The sequence below is a fragment of the Lissotriton vulgaris genome, chromosome 2_2 (genome assembly GCF_964263255.1).
Source record: "Lissotriton vulgaris chromosome 2_2, aLisVul1.2, whole genome shotgun sequence".
NCBI classification, from domain to species: Eukaryota; Metazoa; Chordata; class Amphibia; order Caudata; family Salamandridae; genus Lissotriton; species Lissotriton vulgaris.
This window is the reverse complement of record NC_141688.1, coordinates 16327820-16345930: the sequence shown is the minus strand read 5'-3', so window position 1 is coordinate 16345930 and position 18111 is coordinate 16327820. Positions and strand designations below refer to the sequence as shown.

Sequence of the window (18111 nt, the reverse complement as noted above, 5' to 3'; positions counted from 1 at the left end):
CACTCTCATTAAAAATTTATTTGGAGGTAGGGGCTTAAAATAAAATCCATAAGAAATAATGTTGAATTAAATTCAATATTATTTAAAAATATAAAGAAATATAAATTAATGCTACAAAATATATAAAACAGTACATATTTATTATTCAGTTATAAAAATAATCTACCAATACATTTTATTAAAAAGAATTACATTAATCACCTTTAATAAATAATGCACATTAAAAACATTCTTTGTTTAGTTGTAAATTGATATATTTAATTTAAACTTCAGAAATATATTTGTTATTAAATTCAATATATTTTCATTAATTAAAGTTTTAATTCACAATGAATTCACTAATGCTGTAAAAAAGAATTATTTTGTTATTTATTTTAAGTACATATGTGGTATGTAAGGAGTGTATGATATGTATGTTTGTCGGTATGAATGCGTTCAAGATGGGGTAGAACATTTTTCTTTGTAAATATTTTCTTTGTTTTTTATAATTCATGTTAAATAAATGTCATATGTTGATGAATTGATATAATATAATAAATAATGCAGAATCAATGAACATATGTAATCAATTCATTTATTGATGATATCGAGTTGAACTAAAAAATGTCTAAAAAATACTAAATACAAACTTTTTATAAAGTATGTTCATTGTTTTGTGTTTATCAGATCAGAACAGTGTACTAACTAGACACAATAGAAGCAATGTTTTTTTGTATTCTTGCCCTGCAGTTTGAATATCCATCAAAAAGAGTGTTGTATGAAGTAAGTAACTTGTTCATTACAGCTAAAGTTAATTTACGTACTACCGAAAGCCTTCTTTCCAGAACTGGTTTCTAGTGTGGTGATGATATACATGGACAACACCAGAGGACTCTTCCAAACTGTAACAGGGACAACTTCTCCCTGCATCTCTCTCGGCTAGCAGGAGAGCTGTTGGATTGGGTATTCTGAGGGGTTGAAAATATATATAATTGAATAAACTGGCATCAGGGCAAAGTAGATGGAGACTAATGACTCCACCTGCCGGCTCATATGAGCTATTGCACACAAATTTCCAGATCTAGCCTATTGCCTGTGGAGATTCAAAAGTTGAGTAATCTGCAGTTAGAGTATCCATCAAAATAGTTTTATGGAAGAAAAGCAACTTGTTCATCATAGCTGATGTTAATCTACGTACCACCAGAAGCTTTCCTTCCAGGCGTGATTTCTAGTGTGGTGGTGATCTACATCTACAACACCAGAGCACTGTTCTAGATGGGAAAAGGGACATCTACTGAAACATCTGTGTCGGCTGGCTGTAGAAATGTTAGAATTGCCAATGAAGCACACATTTCTGTTGGTCCTCCCCCCATATCAGGGATAACCTTCACAAGAGCAAGTACATCAAGTGTCTCTACTATTGACATCAGAGGGAGATCTATCAAGAAGTACATAGTTCCATCTGTAGGCACAAGATTGCCTAGCTGTAGATACCCTTCCCACCCTCCTACATTTCATGTGCATCCAGTTTACCTCCTGTATAGATGGTAGTCCCACGTTCCTGTCGGATGTCCTGATATTGGGATGGGTAAGCACACTCTTCTATGTCTCCACTTTAACTCCTGCAAACGATCTGGGATAGACCAGGATATTTGGTCATGGAAATGATGCTATCTTGGTGTCACCAAGTTTGGTTCTTAGACATGGTCCATTTACTTAGGAAGGTCCACATCCACTCTCCCAGATACAATAAACCTGCTCGTGGAGGAGAGAGAGTGCAGCACCCTGTCCTACCATCACTCAGTGTGAGCACTTGGTTCTTGAGGTGCTAGTATTTCCTAAATTGGCCTCTTCATTCAGACCCAAATCTTCTGAGGACCGCTAGAAAAAATGAAACATTGAGGGCTGCCAGGGAACTCTCCCCTATAGCTCAGGACAACAGTAAGTGGGTAATATTTAGCATTGACCCTGACATGAGAAATATTATCTGTGTGGGCTACCCCAAATACGCATTCTGTCAATATGCTTTTGATTCTTTCACCTAGCCGTGATAAATTTAGGCAGGAATTTTGTCAAACATTTGCTCGGGCCTACGTTGCTGCATGCTGCCCCCTGATTCTCAGCCCTTTTACATTTTGAATTGCTGTGGAATCTGCTCACATAAAACAAAGAGTTTTAATAGGGTTTCCTCGTATATACACCCTTCAACAGACCCTCAGGCTTTCTCAAAAACGCACAGCAACAGACTTTTAAAGAAGGAAAATAAGCACACCTATAAAGGGGTATAACTTCTGCTTATGACTTATGTACGCACACACACATTGCCTACGTGCAAAACTCCGATGTCACTGATTTTGTAATAACCGCAGTCTAGTGTTGATGAGGAGAAAGAATCTAGGGACTAATAATAGCCGTGACAAAAAAGATCACTATATCTTTTTGACGTCAAAGAAGAACTTTATACATGCAATTTTAGCACGTTACTTTTTTTTCTTATTCAAAAAAACTGTTGAATTTGGACTCATTCATTTTACGTTGTGTTTACTTTTGCAGCAAAGAACAAACTTCAGTTTCAAGAATACCAATTTTAGGCAGATTAGCACATTGCCCTCTTCAGAGCTATCCAGTGAACAATATGGTTACAGGTAAGAAAGGAAATTGCTAATTCATTCTGGACATTAAATAAACTCAAAAAGAAGTATTATGCATTAGCAGAAATAATTAGTCTGGTCGGATAAGTTGGTGAGATGATTATTTGTTATTCTTTATAGCAAGCATATCGCACAAAAATAAATATAATTAATGAAGAAAATATGTCGCAGCCCAAACATGGTGGCCTTATGCTTGCGATAAACATTTACATTTTTTCAAACGAACCACGTAATTTTACTAAAACAGTAGATAGGTGTGTTGATAAGTGTACTTAGAAAAAGCATCGACAGTCTTTTTCATTTTAATACGCATGACAGAAAAATATGAGTCCTTTTGGCCCAAAAAGACACTGTTGGCTAACTGAATTACCGTTACCTCAAGACCTATTTTAACCACATAAATATTTCCGAAAAAGCTATCTATGGGCTAGACATAAAATTGATTACTAATACACGAGTTCAAAAAGCATACTTACTTTTTAGTGATGATGATTCGTTATTTTATGTTAGCTACAGGAGTTTGTAGTTCTGCAGTGCCGTGCCTCTCTAAGTAACAGGTTCCCTCATCATCCATTTAATGCCTCCATTTACCTCTTGTAGCATATTTCTTTTCAGGGTGTTATTGCTTCATGATGGCGTAGCCTGAGTAATACACATTTTACTGCTCTGCTACATTTCCCCTGCCATCTATATAATGGGTTGTGTGTTGCAGGCGTTGTGGTTGTGCACTAGCATTTCATACCTGCCGCAGTCTCAGCTCAAATATGCTTTCTCAGCATTTCTGTAAGTTTTTTGCTCAGTACTTGTCTGTTTCATTATCTTAAGTGCTCCCTAATAAGTTCGTCTTAACCTTTATTTACAAAGGTCTTTTTAAGATTCATTTTGACAAATCTCCAATGTATACATTTTATTTCAGTGCATTGGATTGTGGGTACTGCTTTTTTTATTCCAGCTCACTAAGACAGGCATTTAAAAATGTCAGCGGACAGCTGAAAAATGTTGATTATTCTGAGATGCAAGCGCTTGCGAACACTGCTACTCCATTGAACTCCGAGGTCACAATGTTCAGATTCATGCCTGTTTAAATGAAACATGATTTTAAAGATGAAAATTTAAAACCATGCGTGTAAAATAATATAAACTGGTATAAATGGAAGAGAGGGGCTCGTAATAACCCGTAGGGAAATGGAGCACCAATATACTGAAAAGTAAAACAAGAAGTTTTTCCCTATGGGAGATATTATTTCCTGCTCCTAAATCAGGACTCAAACTAACAAACACAATCCACAACATTCATTTTATCTTGCATCTTGTTGAATGGGAGAACACTTACCAGAAAGGAACACAACCAATCTATTAAAAAAGTATACAATTTATTGTAAATAAAAATACATAGATATCAATGAATAATCAATTAAAAACATGAAATACACAGATAAAATACACAAATAAAACCACCTAATGTGGATGTGGGGAAAATTATCAAAAAAGACACTAGTATCTGTCTTCGTTATATCATTTCGGGCCCTCGTTTTTAAAAAATGGGGGAATAATATTCCTTTAGACCAAATTGATTGTTGGCAACGCCGAATATGACTTGGCAAATTGCGTCAACGCGTTTCGGAAGCTTAAATTGATAAGGGCTTCCTTCCTCAGGACAGTCTCTATATGTATTCTCCACAGTTTAGTATCATACCTAATGCACAAATAAAATACAATACAACTATTAGATCCTGACTTATTGATGACTAATTACACATTTTTTCTTATCCTAAAGAGGACTGAATTCACTACTGTCTCTAGATTTATGCCCAAATATCAAACATGATTATAAGAACAAATAAAGAGCCTATTTGTAATCACAAAGAGTCTATGGGTAATGGACAATCCTTTGTGTTATTGTACATTTCATTGTCCATGATTTAGTCATAAAGAGTTATAGAAATTTTTTTTTACACATGGAGCAGTTATGCGTGAATATTTCACATGTTTTTAAATGTGCACTTATTTAATGCATTGTATTTCACGAAAACACCTATTTCTCAAAAGATATTCAACCTAAATCTCAAAACGTACTAAAAAGACATATGTTTCCAATTACTCTAAAAGCATTATTCATAGATTTTGAACCTTCTGGTTAGTGTTGTCCACATTCTCTCGACAAACATACAAGGCACTCATACACCCATCATGCACTATATTATTATTGTTACTAACCATAGTAATTATATTTCCAGTAGAAATCTACAAAATGTGTAGTATTCCTGTGGTGATCGCCTCTAATGGTCTCAGGCTTCCACAATCCTATATGCAATTAAGAGAGATATAACGTTAAGTGTTGGGATATGGCATACCCTGACATAATTATTTAAAGGGCATTTTGTTTATTTACCTCAATATATAAGAAAGCGCTTTTATCTCAAGTGAAATCAATATAAAAGCTTATTCAGTTGTGAACTTGTCGTCACGTTCCTGCATAAATTACAGACTGACGGTTAGTTATTTCCATACTACGTTTTAGTCATTATTGACACAAAACCCATAGACCTATTATCAGGTTTTTATCACAAAGGGATTGCCTTGCGTGCTTCACAAAGGGGCGTACTCAATTTGATGCCTCCAAGCCAATCTTAGTGCTGTATAATACTGCAATGATATTAAAAAAGGAGCATTTCACTTAATTGGAGGGAGACATAGACTATCACTGTTCCCAAACTACATTTGTTGTTAAAGTTTGTTCCTTACCGATGGTTACGGGTCAAATTTCAGAAACGGGTTCTTTTGCGCAGCCGGGTAGTATCGTGCACGTGGCTGGATAAAAAATATATAGATACAGTGTAACTCTATCTATGATTTAAATTACAGAATGTAACTAACAATTACTAACTAGCTACGAGGTTTTTGCTTAGTTAAATGCTGACCCAAACCCTCTCTCCATAACGGCGCGTTTCCCATTGCTAATTTCACTGCTCCCCACGCATGGTTAAATATTGTTAATCGGGGATTCTTCTTACCTATTGTGTGCACACGGCTGTCTTTCCCGGAGCTGCTCAACGTGGCGTCTGTGCGATCACCGCTTCGCGTAATGTTTTGTCGGCTCACCGAGTTTCAATAGTCGAAGAGGCAAACAAAAACTTTATTGCTCACTTTTAAAGAAAGGGCATTCCCTATATCGCGTATGTTCTGTTTATTCTGTTTCCTGTTTTGTTTATTTTAAGTTAAAAAGAGGCAAACAAAAACTTTATTGCTCACTTTCTGAAAGGCGTTCCCTATATCGCGTATGCTCTGTTTACTATATTTCTTATTTCATTTATTTTAAGTTCAGAAAAGCGAACAAAAACTTTATTGCTCACTTTCTGAAAGTTATTCCCTAATTAAACCTAGGATGGTGGCGGGAAGGTTTTTTTTTGGGTGTACATTATTTAGATGGGACTATACTAAACATTCGTGCCCTAAGCAAGAATTTAGTTGATAACAACAGCCTCGAATTAAAAAAAAGTTTTTGAAGAGTCAAATCAAAAGATATGGTCCCAGGGGATCGCCTATTCATTTCTAATATCTTGGCATTTCTATCTAAAGTATCAGGGAGGTCTGGAAGCCTAATGTCTACGCTTTACAGTACTTATGAGTCCATATCACATATCACATATGCTGCATACCAATTATATACAAATGGTATGTTCAAGTAGTATGTCTATTTAATCCAGTGGACAGTTCTATGACACTATTCTCATCCAGTCCTCTTTCGTGTTTAGGCCTCGATTAACAGTATCCAGCACAGAGATATACCACTGTTCCCTGTTTTTGCGTTTGGTATCGAGATTACCTCCTCTTCTTGAGGACGTAATGTTCTCTATCACAAACCATGAGAACTCTGTATGTTTGTGTTGTAGTTTGTTAAAATGTTCAACCATAGGAGCGTTCTCTTTGTTAGTTTTAAGTGCGGATCTGTGTTCCAGAAGATGCAATCTTATTTCTCTGCCCGTCTCTCCTACATAGGCTAGTTTGCAGGGGCACAAGATATAGATTGCTGCTCCTGCAGTTGTTCAAAGTTTTAGAAGTTATGGTATAGTTGTTATAAGTCAAGGATTTACCAACAATGCAGTTATCGCATATTGAGCAATTACTGCACTTGTGGTTTCCTACTGCTTTGCTGCCATTCATTGTGAGCTGATTATTTTGGTTCTGCTCTCTGTATGTATGGACCAAATTCTGACGGATGTTTTCATTGCGTCTAAACGCAAAAATAGGTTTTGAAAGTTTAACCTCTTTGCCGTCGTTTAGGATATGCCAGCTTGAGTGAATTGCATTTTTCAGCTTATTGCTAATATTTGAAAATTGGCTTACAAAGACTAGTTTTGAATCAGTTACAGGTTGCTGCTTTGAGACAGAGTCTGGGTATATCATGCTGTCTCGGTTATAGAATCGTGCCCTTTTGCATGAATTCTTAATGAGTTTTTTGGGGTATCCCCTATCTTGTAATTTCTCACTCAGTTTGTTTGCATGTTTTGAATAGTCTTCCAAAGAACAATTCCTTCGAAGTCGAAGGAATTGTCCAAATGGGACATTGTCCCTTTGGGAACGGGGGTGGTAACTGCTATAATGCAGTAAGGTGTTTTTATCTGTAGGTTTGGAATATAATTCCACCTCCAACTTGCCCTCGATATTTTTTATGGTGATATCTAGAAAGTTTACTGCTTCTCTGTCAAATACTGCTGAGAATCGGAGGTTCTCATCTCCCAAATTTAACCACTCCAAGAATTCCTCCAGGGTCTCCATTTCTCCTTCTCAAATGAAGAAGATGTCGTCAATGAAGCGCCGCCATAATGAGATATTCTCAAAAAATGGCGACGCCTCATTGAACACATGTTTCTCCTCGAACCTGGCAACATATAAACATGCCAGGCTCGGCGCACAGGTGGCCCCCATGCTGGTGCCCTTACGTTGGAGAAATAGCTCATCTCTGAATAAGAACATATTGTTTTTCAGAACTAGAGTTATGCATTGCATTATAAACTCCAGGTTAGCACCTCTAAGGTCTGCATTGCTTAGTGTCTCTTCCACCACATTGATAGTGTCATTTTGTTTTATGTTGGTGTACAACGCCTCTATATCGAGGGTCACCATAATCAGATTTTTGGGGTTGTACACCAAGCCTTCCACAATGGAGATCATATGTGCCGAGTCTCGCACGTAAGAATCTTGTTTTAGTACAAGGGGTTTTAGGAAGGTATCAGCGTATTGGCTCAGTGGTTCAAGGCGTGAGCCAATACAACTCACAATGGGTCTCATGGGGGGGTTTCCACACTCTTATGAATTTTGGGGAGACCATATATCGCTGGTGTCCTAGCGTCTTTACTGTATAGAAATTCAAATTCTGCTTTGCAAATCAGATCTTTATCAAAGGCATTTTTCACTATTTCCCAAACCTTTTTATTCAGGGTCTCCAATGTGGTAAAAGGAACTCTTTGATAGTGTTCTTTGACCTCTAGCAGATCCAACATTTTCCTGTTGTAATCTTCAGTATCAAAAACAACTACCCCTCCACCCTTATCGGCGGGTTTGATGGTTAATTGCAGGTTGTTCTTTAAGTCTGTCATAGCTATTCTGTGTTCTTTAGACATGTTGTTCTTATCAGGGTATGTATGTTCTAAGATCTTTTTTATCTTTGATTCTACAACTTTTTCGAACACTTCCACATTTTTACCCACCTGAGAAATGGCTGGGGTGAAAGTTGATTTTTGTTTGAGTCCAGAAATATTATTGGGGGGGCTATAGTCTCTCCCTTCAAAGAATTCCTTTAATCTAATTTTGCGGAAGAATGCTTTAAGGTCCTTCTCCAAGTTAAATTTATTGACATTGGCTGTGGGGGCAAATGTGAACCCTTTTTCCAGGACTTCTAATTCAACTTTGTTTAGGGGGTAGTGAGAGAGGTTGATAATTGGAAATTTAGTAGAGTCATTTGGAACTATTGACGATACCGTTGACTCCTTGTGTTGGGATATTCCTGAGGGGCCTGGTTGTGTTGGTAATTCGTCCTGTAACCACCCCTCGGGGCCTGATATTGTTTCCTCTGATACTGTCCCCTGTATGGGTATGGTTTCCCGCCTCTCCTTTGGCGGTTCTCTAAAAAATGGTTACCTCCATTTTGTTCACTGTTATAACCACCATTCCCTGTAGTGGAACCCTCATCTTCGCTGCTTGAGCCAGAGGTTTCAGAAAATGTGACACTTTTCTTGGCTCCCCTATTGCATATTGGTCGGTTCTCAACATTCCTTTCCTCTCTTGGTTGTTGGAAATAGTCCTTATTTATGTATGGGTAAACTAACTCTATGCTGTATTTGTTCACATCTTTTTTAAGTTTTATGTTTTTTTATTTAACAGATAATCTTTATATCCGTCCATTTCTGCATTTATTTCGTCTAACCTCTTTTTTGCATCATCTACCGCTGACATTTCCTGAAGTGCCTGTTCTAATTTCTCTAATTCTTTCCGTTCTAATATTACCCTATCTTGTGCGGTTTCAATAATTAAGAGGATCCAATCCCGGCTACACCTGTTTGCAATGTGTGTCCAGGTTTCTAAGAACTTTATGTTATCCGTAAAGAGACCTGGTTCATTGCGGACCTGTAGTCCCATAGGTATAACACCTGTTCTTGCGTATTGTATTAGGAACTCGGCGTGGAGTTCGGTGCTCACTGCCTTTTTCTTAAGGTTCAGTATGTTACCCCATTTATTGTTATTACCAGTAACAACCACAATCTTATTAGTATTGTTGGTTGAGGAGCCAACTATTTTAGTAAATTGGTCTTCTGTAAACGCAAAAGTTTTAAAGGGGTCCATAGTCAATCTCAGGAATATAAATTTTATACTGGTCACTAAAAAGTGATCAGAGATTTCTCTCCAGCACCAGGCTGTACCAGGTAGGTATAAATGGAAGAGAGGGGCTCGTAATAACCCGTAGGGAAATGGAGCACCAATATACTGAAAAGTAAAACAAGAAGTTTTTCCCTATGGGAGATATTATTTCCTGCTCCTAAATCAGGACTCAAACTAACAAACACAATCCACAACATTTATTTTATCTTGCATCTTGTTGAATGGGAGAACACTTACCAGAAAGGAACACAACCAATCTAATAAAAAAGTATACAATTTATTGTAAATAAAAATACATAGATATCAATGAATTATCAATTAAAAACATGAAATACACAGACAAAATACACAAAGAAAACCACCTAATGTGGATGTGGAGAAAATTATCAAAAAAGACACTAGTATCTGTCTTCGTTATATCATTTCGGGCCCTCGTTTGTCAACAATGGGGGAATAATATTCCTTTAGACCAAATTGATTGTTGGCAACGCCGAATATGACTTGGCAAATTGCGTCCACGCGTTTCGGAAGCTTAAATTGATGCAAATGATGAGGCAGCCAAGTAAGGGCTGTGTGCACGGGTCCCTTCCTTGTCCTGGGGGCTTGAAGTTAATTAAGGAAACAATAATTGTGACAAGGACTTTTGTACATGAGGAAAGGCGGCAGCTCCCGCCAAGAAAGAAGAACAAGGGGCTTGTAAAAGGTGTGGTGGAGGGTTGTTACATGGTGGTGACAACACCCAGTTGAACTTTTCGAAGTTTTGGTGCATAAGAAGGGAGGTAGTACCCCGCCGAGGAAGAAGACCAGCAGACCACCAAAGGCACACAGGATGGAGAGCCTGGGCGGTAATGAGCAGCCAGGAGAGCTGGGGGAGTTGCTATGGAAAATTCAGGCAACATATGAGGTCCACGGGACCAGCTGGCCGCAGTCACACATGGCCCAAGACGCAGGAGAAGTGACAAGCAATCAGCCGCCTGAGGACGTCGGCATGCCAGCACCCTGGAAGAGACGGAGGGCAGCATCAAAAACACTGCGGGTGACAGAGGCCAAAAAAAGATGCCAGAGGACGGACCTGCTGACTGTAGCCATCCTGTCGACAGAAGGAGCTAGCAGTGACACCAGCATCAAGGGGTGAGCATATTGATACAGTAATGCAAGAATGTTTAAAGTCAATGGCACCGTTATTGCTTAAGGGGTTGGGAGCACATGAGTTAGGGACAGCAGGCTCCCAACCTCAAGGGGAGTAATCCGGGCTACCATGACACTTGATAGACCCGTGCTGCGCGTACCAGGAGCGCTTGCATAGGCAAGTCATGAAGGAGACACGAGGGGGTTTAGGGTCCGCTGAGGCAGCATGGGGTGGCACAATAATAGCGAGCGACCCAGTTACAACTGCCTCACCCCGGACGCATACACTAGGCCTTTGCCAGGTCCAGCATCAATGACCACAAGGGCCACAGGGCTAGCGAGCCTTAATCCCTCAGCAGTAAAGGAGAGGATATGGAGAAAGAATTTTACTGACATTTTGTCACTGTTAGAGATTCAGTTAGATGGGCTGGACCTCACGGTGTGCGAAAAAAAAGATGAGGACAGAATAGAAAGTAGAAGGGAGCAGAAGGAAAGGAATTTTGATAACTGGCTAGACGCATTTAGAATAATGGCCTGCATTATTGTTGAGATGTTCCTGCGTGGTCGACCTATGGCTGTAATAGGTCAACATCCACAGGGCACAGAGGCAATTCCCAGGGTATGCCAGGTTAGAATACAACAAGGGTTTTGGATTAAAAATACAGACGCATCCAGAAATGGAATGGAATGAGGAGGATGTGTCCGGGTTCATACATAAAATGATGGTGGCAATATAGGTTAAAACATGCGCAGGCAAGATCGAACAGCCCTTTCGGGTTTCTTTTACAAAGGGAAGGCCAAGTAATTTCATTGCGTCCAAAACATTTAATATATGTAAACCCCCACCCTCCAATGGGCCAGCAACCCTCTGCTGGAAATATGATTCCAGCGAATGCACATGGGGGACCTTGTGCGAATTCCAGCTCATATGCTCCGCATGTGGCGGAGGAGATCCAGCAGCAGGGTGTAGATGCAAGAAAGTGCAATGAGGGGAGAAAAAGAGACACCAGAGCATTCAAGCGAGGGGGGGGGTGGTGCACAACTATCGGTTAGCCAAGTCCCCCATCAACACACAGAAACTCCGACGGCTAGCCAACAAATATCACAACAGGATGGATGCCGCCAAGCTCGTGCAAGGTTTTGAGGAAGGTTTTGTTAGCACATTTGAGGGTTCCCTACCGCTGGGCGGTACAAAGAACTTAGTCAGCACTTCAACACCCAGTTGTGGTTAGCAAAATACTAGAAAAGGCGAAATCTCTGGGTAGGATAGAGGGCCACCTGCCCATGCAGATAACAAAAGGTGTGGTAATCTCTCTCCTGGGTGTGGTTCCCAAGAAAGAACCAGGTCAGTTCAGACTTATTCACTAACTCTCCTTCCCCGAGTGAACATCAGTGAACAACAGTATCAGCGCTGAAGCATGCTCAGTCTATTACGCTACAGTAGATGACGCCATCGACCTTGTCAGGGCTTCAGGCCAAGGAGACCTCATGGCAAAAGAGGACATTGAGTCGGCCTTTCGTCTGCTTCTGGTTCACCGCACAAGTTTTCACCTTTTGGGTTTCCAGTGGGAAGGTGCGCTGTATATTGACAAAGCGATACCGATGGTGTGTACAGTACCCTGTGCACACTTCGAACATTTCAGCACCTTTCTGGAATGAGCCCTGCACGACAGTCATCACACGGGGGTAAACTACATTACCTTGATGATTTTCTGTTCACAGGCCACACAGGGTCAACAGAGTGTGGTGACATTCCAAGAGTTGGCCGACAAATTAGGGATTCCACTGGCAGGGAAGAAAATGGTAGGCCCCTCAACAAAAATCACATTCCTGGGTGATAGAGCTGGACTCAGTTGCTGGAACATCCAAACTGCCCGAAGAGAAAGTGAGGGAGTTCAGGGAGGAGATAAGGGGCCTCTGTGGCCATGAAAAGGCAACCCTCCGCGGGCTCCAGCAGTTGATTGGCAAACTCATTTTCGTTGCCAGGGTCATCCCAGCGGGCAGGGTTTTTGCCAGGCGCCTCACACAGATAACAGCGGGGCTCACTCCTAAACATCACCACGTCAGGCTAATCAAGTGGGACACATTCCTGGTCTGGAGAGAAGGTTGGGTGACTGCCAAGCAGATAGCCCTATTCACAGATGCAGCAGGTAGCACAGGTTTCGGGGTAATCCTGGGGGACAAGTGGTGTGCGGGCCAATGGGCAAACATTTGGCACAGATAGGGCATCACCAACAACATTACATTTTGGAAGCTCTTCCCCATTGTAGTGGCCCTAACAGTCTGGAAGCGGGCATTGATGAACATGAAGCTGACGTTTTGGTCACACAACTACGGGGTAGTCAAGGCAATCAACATAGGCTCAGCCAGGTGCCTCGATACGCTGAGACTAATGCGTCAGTTGGTTAAATTGCAGTTGGAAGGAAACATAGATCTAAGGGCACATCAGGGGTGGAGAATGCGGTGACGGATACCCTTTCACGAGCACAGATGAACAGATTCAGGGAATTGGCTCCAGGAGCTGAGCAGTTCATGACACCCTTTCCAGAACAGTTTTGGGGCCTGGCGGGATAGGCTTGTTGGTGTTAGTACACCGAGCCCTCGCACCGGACACGGCCAAGCACTACAGAAAATACATAGGGACAGTGATGCAAGTAGTAGGAATCCAGACACTGGGAGATAAGGTCAAGACAAGAAGGGCAGTTCATCCAGTGGACGTTCACCACCAAAAGGTCGAGTTCATGGGCGCAGGCCCATCTGTCTGCCACTGCTCACTTCACAAAAAATGGCACTAGCCAGGACCCACCGGCCTCTAAGCACATCAAGGAAGCAATGAGAGGTTGGAAACGGTCAGAGGGAGAAAAGGCGTCCATTAGACTTCAAGAGATTGGGCCGGCTCATGGACACACTGGGGTCAATAGCAAGGGACACCTTTGAGCTAAGCTTTTTCAAGATGGCCTTCGCAACAGCGTTCTTTGGGGCATTCTGCCTCAGTGAGCTAGTGGCCCACAGGCAGGCTTGGCCATCGGGACAGTGATTACAGGCGTCTAACCCGGATTAGAGGAGGTGGAGCTACTCCTCAGGCAGTCAAAAACAGTTCAGGCCGGCAAAGGGGTTGTAGTGCCTTTGAAGTGGATCAAGGGCCACGAATACTACGCAGTCTTCTGCCTCCTAACTTACATGGCGGTGTGACCAGCGGGGAAGGGTCCACATTTTAAGCATGGAGATGGGAGCCTCCTAAGTAAATTTCAGTTCACAGCTCTGATGTGCCAGGCCCACGCCACAGCAGTGCTCCTCTCAGCTGCATTTGGCTCCCACTCATTTAGGATTGGGGCAGCAACATCAGCAGCTTTACAAGGGATGACCGAGGCAGGGATACCAGCAGTCGGCAGATGGCGGTCCTGGGCATACAGGACCTATGTGAGACCCCAACTACTGTAGAAACACTTGGCAAAAGACCTGGGGCTTTCTGAACATGGGTAGGGTGCAGCCTCCGGTACGAGAGGCCAGCTGACATTTGTGATTATTGCTTCAGCAGGAGGGCGACCTGTCCTGGTCTGGGTGGTGGGTCGTTCGTATCCACTGTTCGTATCCAGGAAGCAGTCTTGGTGGCAACAGGTGGGGGCACATGCAGACGGGAAAACCAATCAACACTTGCGTCCGATGGCTGGGGCGCCCCGGGATGAGCTGTAACCAGCTGCCAGTGGCCCTCAGTGACCTGCAGGCGGACACAGAGTGGCACCCAGACATCTTGATAATCCACCTCGGGGGTAACGACCTAGCCCAACTGGGGAGGAGGCCACTCCTCCAGGCCATCCAGACAGACTTAACAGAGGCAGCAAGGTGCTTTGGTAATTCGTCCATCATTTGGTCAGAGCTGATCAGTAGAATGGTTTGTCGGGGGCCGAATCTCACACGGCAGTTGAAAACTTGAGGAGAAAGCTGAACATACCAGTATGCAAGTTCTGCAAAACCAACGGCTTGGAAAGCATCAGGCACGGCCTCATATACCCAGGCCGCCCAGAGCTCTATGGCCTGGATGGGGTTCACCTATCAGAAGATGGGATGCATGTGTTCTGGGATAACCTATGGGGCGCAATGGCTCTGGCAGGCTGCAAGTAAAAAAATAAAATAAAAACAACAACAAAAGAGAGGTAGGCGCAAAGGGGGAGCCGCAGGATGACGTCAGCCTCCCTGACAGCATGGCGGATAAGTAAGGGTACAATCGTTGGTTATGGAGAAACAACCACAGGGCGGTGTGTAGGACTAGGGCTACTCCCTTTGGGATGCCTCACGGCAGGGTGAGTAGGCCTGACAAAAAGGGGGTAGCAAGCAGAGACGGCACTCGCAGCCCAGACCCTGCCGGGCGGCAGGGCACAAATGAGACTCACAAGGTTGCGAGTTGGGCCCTAACTCCGGTGAGAAGCTACCCCTCACATGAAAAGAGTGTGGAAACCAACAGAACAATGTTATGACCCAGAAGTGACAAGAAAGGAAAGAAGCCTGCTAAAGATCTGACCAATGAACTGTCAGTGCGATTTACGAATTTATGATTTATGACAAGCAATGTGTTATGACAAGCAAAGTATATGACTTATGATAACCAAATTATGACAGTTCGCAAATGAGGAGTTATGGCCAGGGGGCATAAAATTATGACCAAAGTATATGCATGTATTTGTAATAAAACAGCAACCAACAATGACCACTAGAACTACAACGCATTTGGCTGTTTATTATGAGAAATACAGGTGATAGAAGAATGCATTGTGTACCGGATAGGGCATAGTGTGGGGGTTATGTGGCCTGATCATCAATTTGAGACCTTTCTTACCTAATGCTGCTACTATCTGTTGTCATTCTATTGACGGCTCTAGTACTGCCACTGCTACCTCCTGTCACTTACCAGGATCTCTCTGCTCTGTCTGAGGTATGGGAGACTTTGGTTTTAAGCTCCTTGAGCTGCGCTCAGCACTGTTTAGCCAAGGAGGACTTCAGGACTGTATCCCGTGTGTGAAAAAACAAGGGACACAATACTCACACGGAACCAGGGTACTTTACAGTTTAACAGAAGAACAACGGTTCCTTCGGACAATCAGTCAATGATACATAATACATATTAGCACAATCAGAATAATTGAAGGCAAGGAGATGTCGGAAAGACAAAAGGCATATAGCACAAATTTGGTATGAAAATATGTTGCTTTATATAATGTATTATTTTAAATCCAGTGCCTGGTGTCCCAAGTGATTGTGAATTCTATATTTCATGGTTGTCACTCATTGTTACATAAAAACAAGGTTTCATCAAAAATGTACAAAAGCAACCATTAAATCAATACATGATGAGTACTTGCAGCCTACTAATACAATAGTAGTAGCTGACAAATGATTCGCTTCACTTAGTCAACGACGTTTCGACCCACGTGACAATGTGGGGTCTCATCAAGACCTTGCGATTAAGGGGTACCTAAAAAAATATTAACCAAGGTTTCAGTAACGGGGTATGGTGGAGAAAACTAGAGAATTGCTTTAAAAAGGTAGATTGGCATTCAGTAATCATACCTGGGGATACCAGTCAGTTGATGTGGGGTGCACCATGTGGAGGTGAAAAAGGAAGGAGGTTACTTGCATAGAGACCAGCCTGGCACTGTGGGGATGAGAAATAAGAAATATTTAAAATAAATATGGGCATGCGTGGTTCATACTCCATGTCACCAGCTCTGTTAACATTAGAACTTACCCTATAGTCAGGAGGGTACTGGCAGTCAGGATGGTCTAAGATAGAAAGCTCTAATAAGCCCAAAAGAACGAGAAATGAATGAATAAGCATTCACCCAATTTCTAGCTTACTACAGCATACTCGGGCACAAAAATACTATTACCTGGTATGGAAATGATCATTGAATATGCTGGGCCTCCAGGTTCAGCTGCAGAGAAGACTCATGCTTGCCTCGAGGAGAGAACTGTACCTGTCTGTCTCTCCTGGTACAATGACAAGACAGAACGAAAGGAATTGGTTTGCGCACTCTGCTGGCCAGGATTATGCGAGCAGACTAAACTAATAGAAAGGAGGCACAAACTGTTCCGTGTCCTTAAGATAAAATGTGATAAGTGGGGTGGAAAAAAGGCCTGAATGGAGGAGAATTGCAAAAAAACAATAAGAGAGGAAATGGAAAAAAACAGGATGAACTGGAATTAATCATATTCAGGGGGCGAGGTGGTGCACCCGGTGTAGGTGCCCCGGTAGGAGAGAGACGCTACTGCGCTATATGGTACCTAACCCAGGCTTCCATAAATTCTGCTGCCTTAGCTCCCTCGCTGCGTTCCGGCAGGCCAATGACACAGATATTGTTGCGTCTATTCCTGCCCTCTGTATCTTCCACCCGATCTAGTTGGCCCGTCACCTGCTGCTGCAGCTATTGTAGGGTTGTGGTGTTCGCTGTAATTTGGGGATCCATGTCTTTGAGGGCTTGTCCGTGTTCTTTAACGGAATCTGCTAGTTTCCCATGGTCTGCCCTGAGCAATGTAAGGCCCGTGGTGAGAGTGCTGATCTGCTGTTCAAGGGCCACCCTGGAATCACAGATTTCTTTGAGTATTAGATCCAGCTTGTCTGGCGCACCCTCTGGAGGCTCAGAAGACGCAGCCCCTGGCGAAGGAGCTCGACTGGAAGGTTCTGGTGTAGTGGAGGGGGCACCTGCCCCTTGGTGGCCATCCAATGTTTTGTCTCTGACTCTGTCCATGCTGCGTGCCGACAGTGGTGGAGTGTAGTATTCTCCAATCGCCCGGGGCAGGTGAACAGAAGGATGGGGGGGGTAGAAAGAGCCTATTCTCTTCCAGGGGAAACTCATTAATAGTCATAAGCACTGAATAATCTCCGTCCATGAGCGGGAGCACGGAACACATAACTAAATACATATATATGTGTAAATATATAATAAGAGTACATAGTACTAAAGAAATTATACACATATACATGTATACACTAATAATATGCAGCCCTACCATAATCTATAGGCTAATAAAGCCATAATTACATATTTTCTGCAGAATGAAAATAAACCATAGAAACAATGCAAGAAAAATGCCTAAAATGAATTCCACAGAAAGAAAAAAACTTTTATTTTCATCAAGGAAACTGTAATAAAAGGCAATTAGCCTATGTAGGCTGCATACAGAAATAACATCCCTGTACAGAAAATCCGACTGGCACCTCGCCTTTAAGGCCTCAGAGAATCTGAACACTTTGCCTTTAAGGCCTCCAGGGGGAACTCTGCTCCCATCATGCCCCATAAGTGACAGTTAGGGGTAACGACCGGATTTTCAGACCAGATATCACCAGCTCACCAAGACACCACCAATCAAGCCGAAACGTAACCATCTCCCTCCCCAGAGCCTACTTACCACAGAACCTAGGTACCTTCCTGGGGATGGGGAATTAGCAATATACAAGCTCATATCATCAAAAACACCG

The 18111-nt window shown here is 42.2% G+C and overlaps 1 protein-coding gene across 2 annotated transcripts in view; it reads left to right on the top strand.

Annotated features, from left to right (window-relative positions):
- Positions 1–18111, top strand: part of TERB2 (telomere repeat binding bouquet formation protein 2) — a 714733-nt gene that overhangs the window by 560671 nt on the left and 135951 nt on the right. Inside the window, exons 6-7 of one of the 2 annotated variants that reach the window (XM_086959188.1) lie at positions 730–762; positions 2533–2624. In XM_086959188.1, coding sequence (XP_086815314.1) covers positions 730–762; positions 2533–2624 — 125 coding nt within the window. The remainder of the gene's footprint in view (positions 1–729; positions 763–2532; positions 2625–18111) is intronic. The other variant, XM_086959187.1, reaches the window with a different exon arrangement.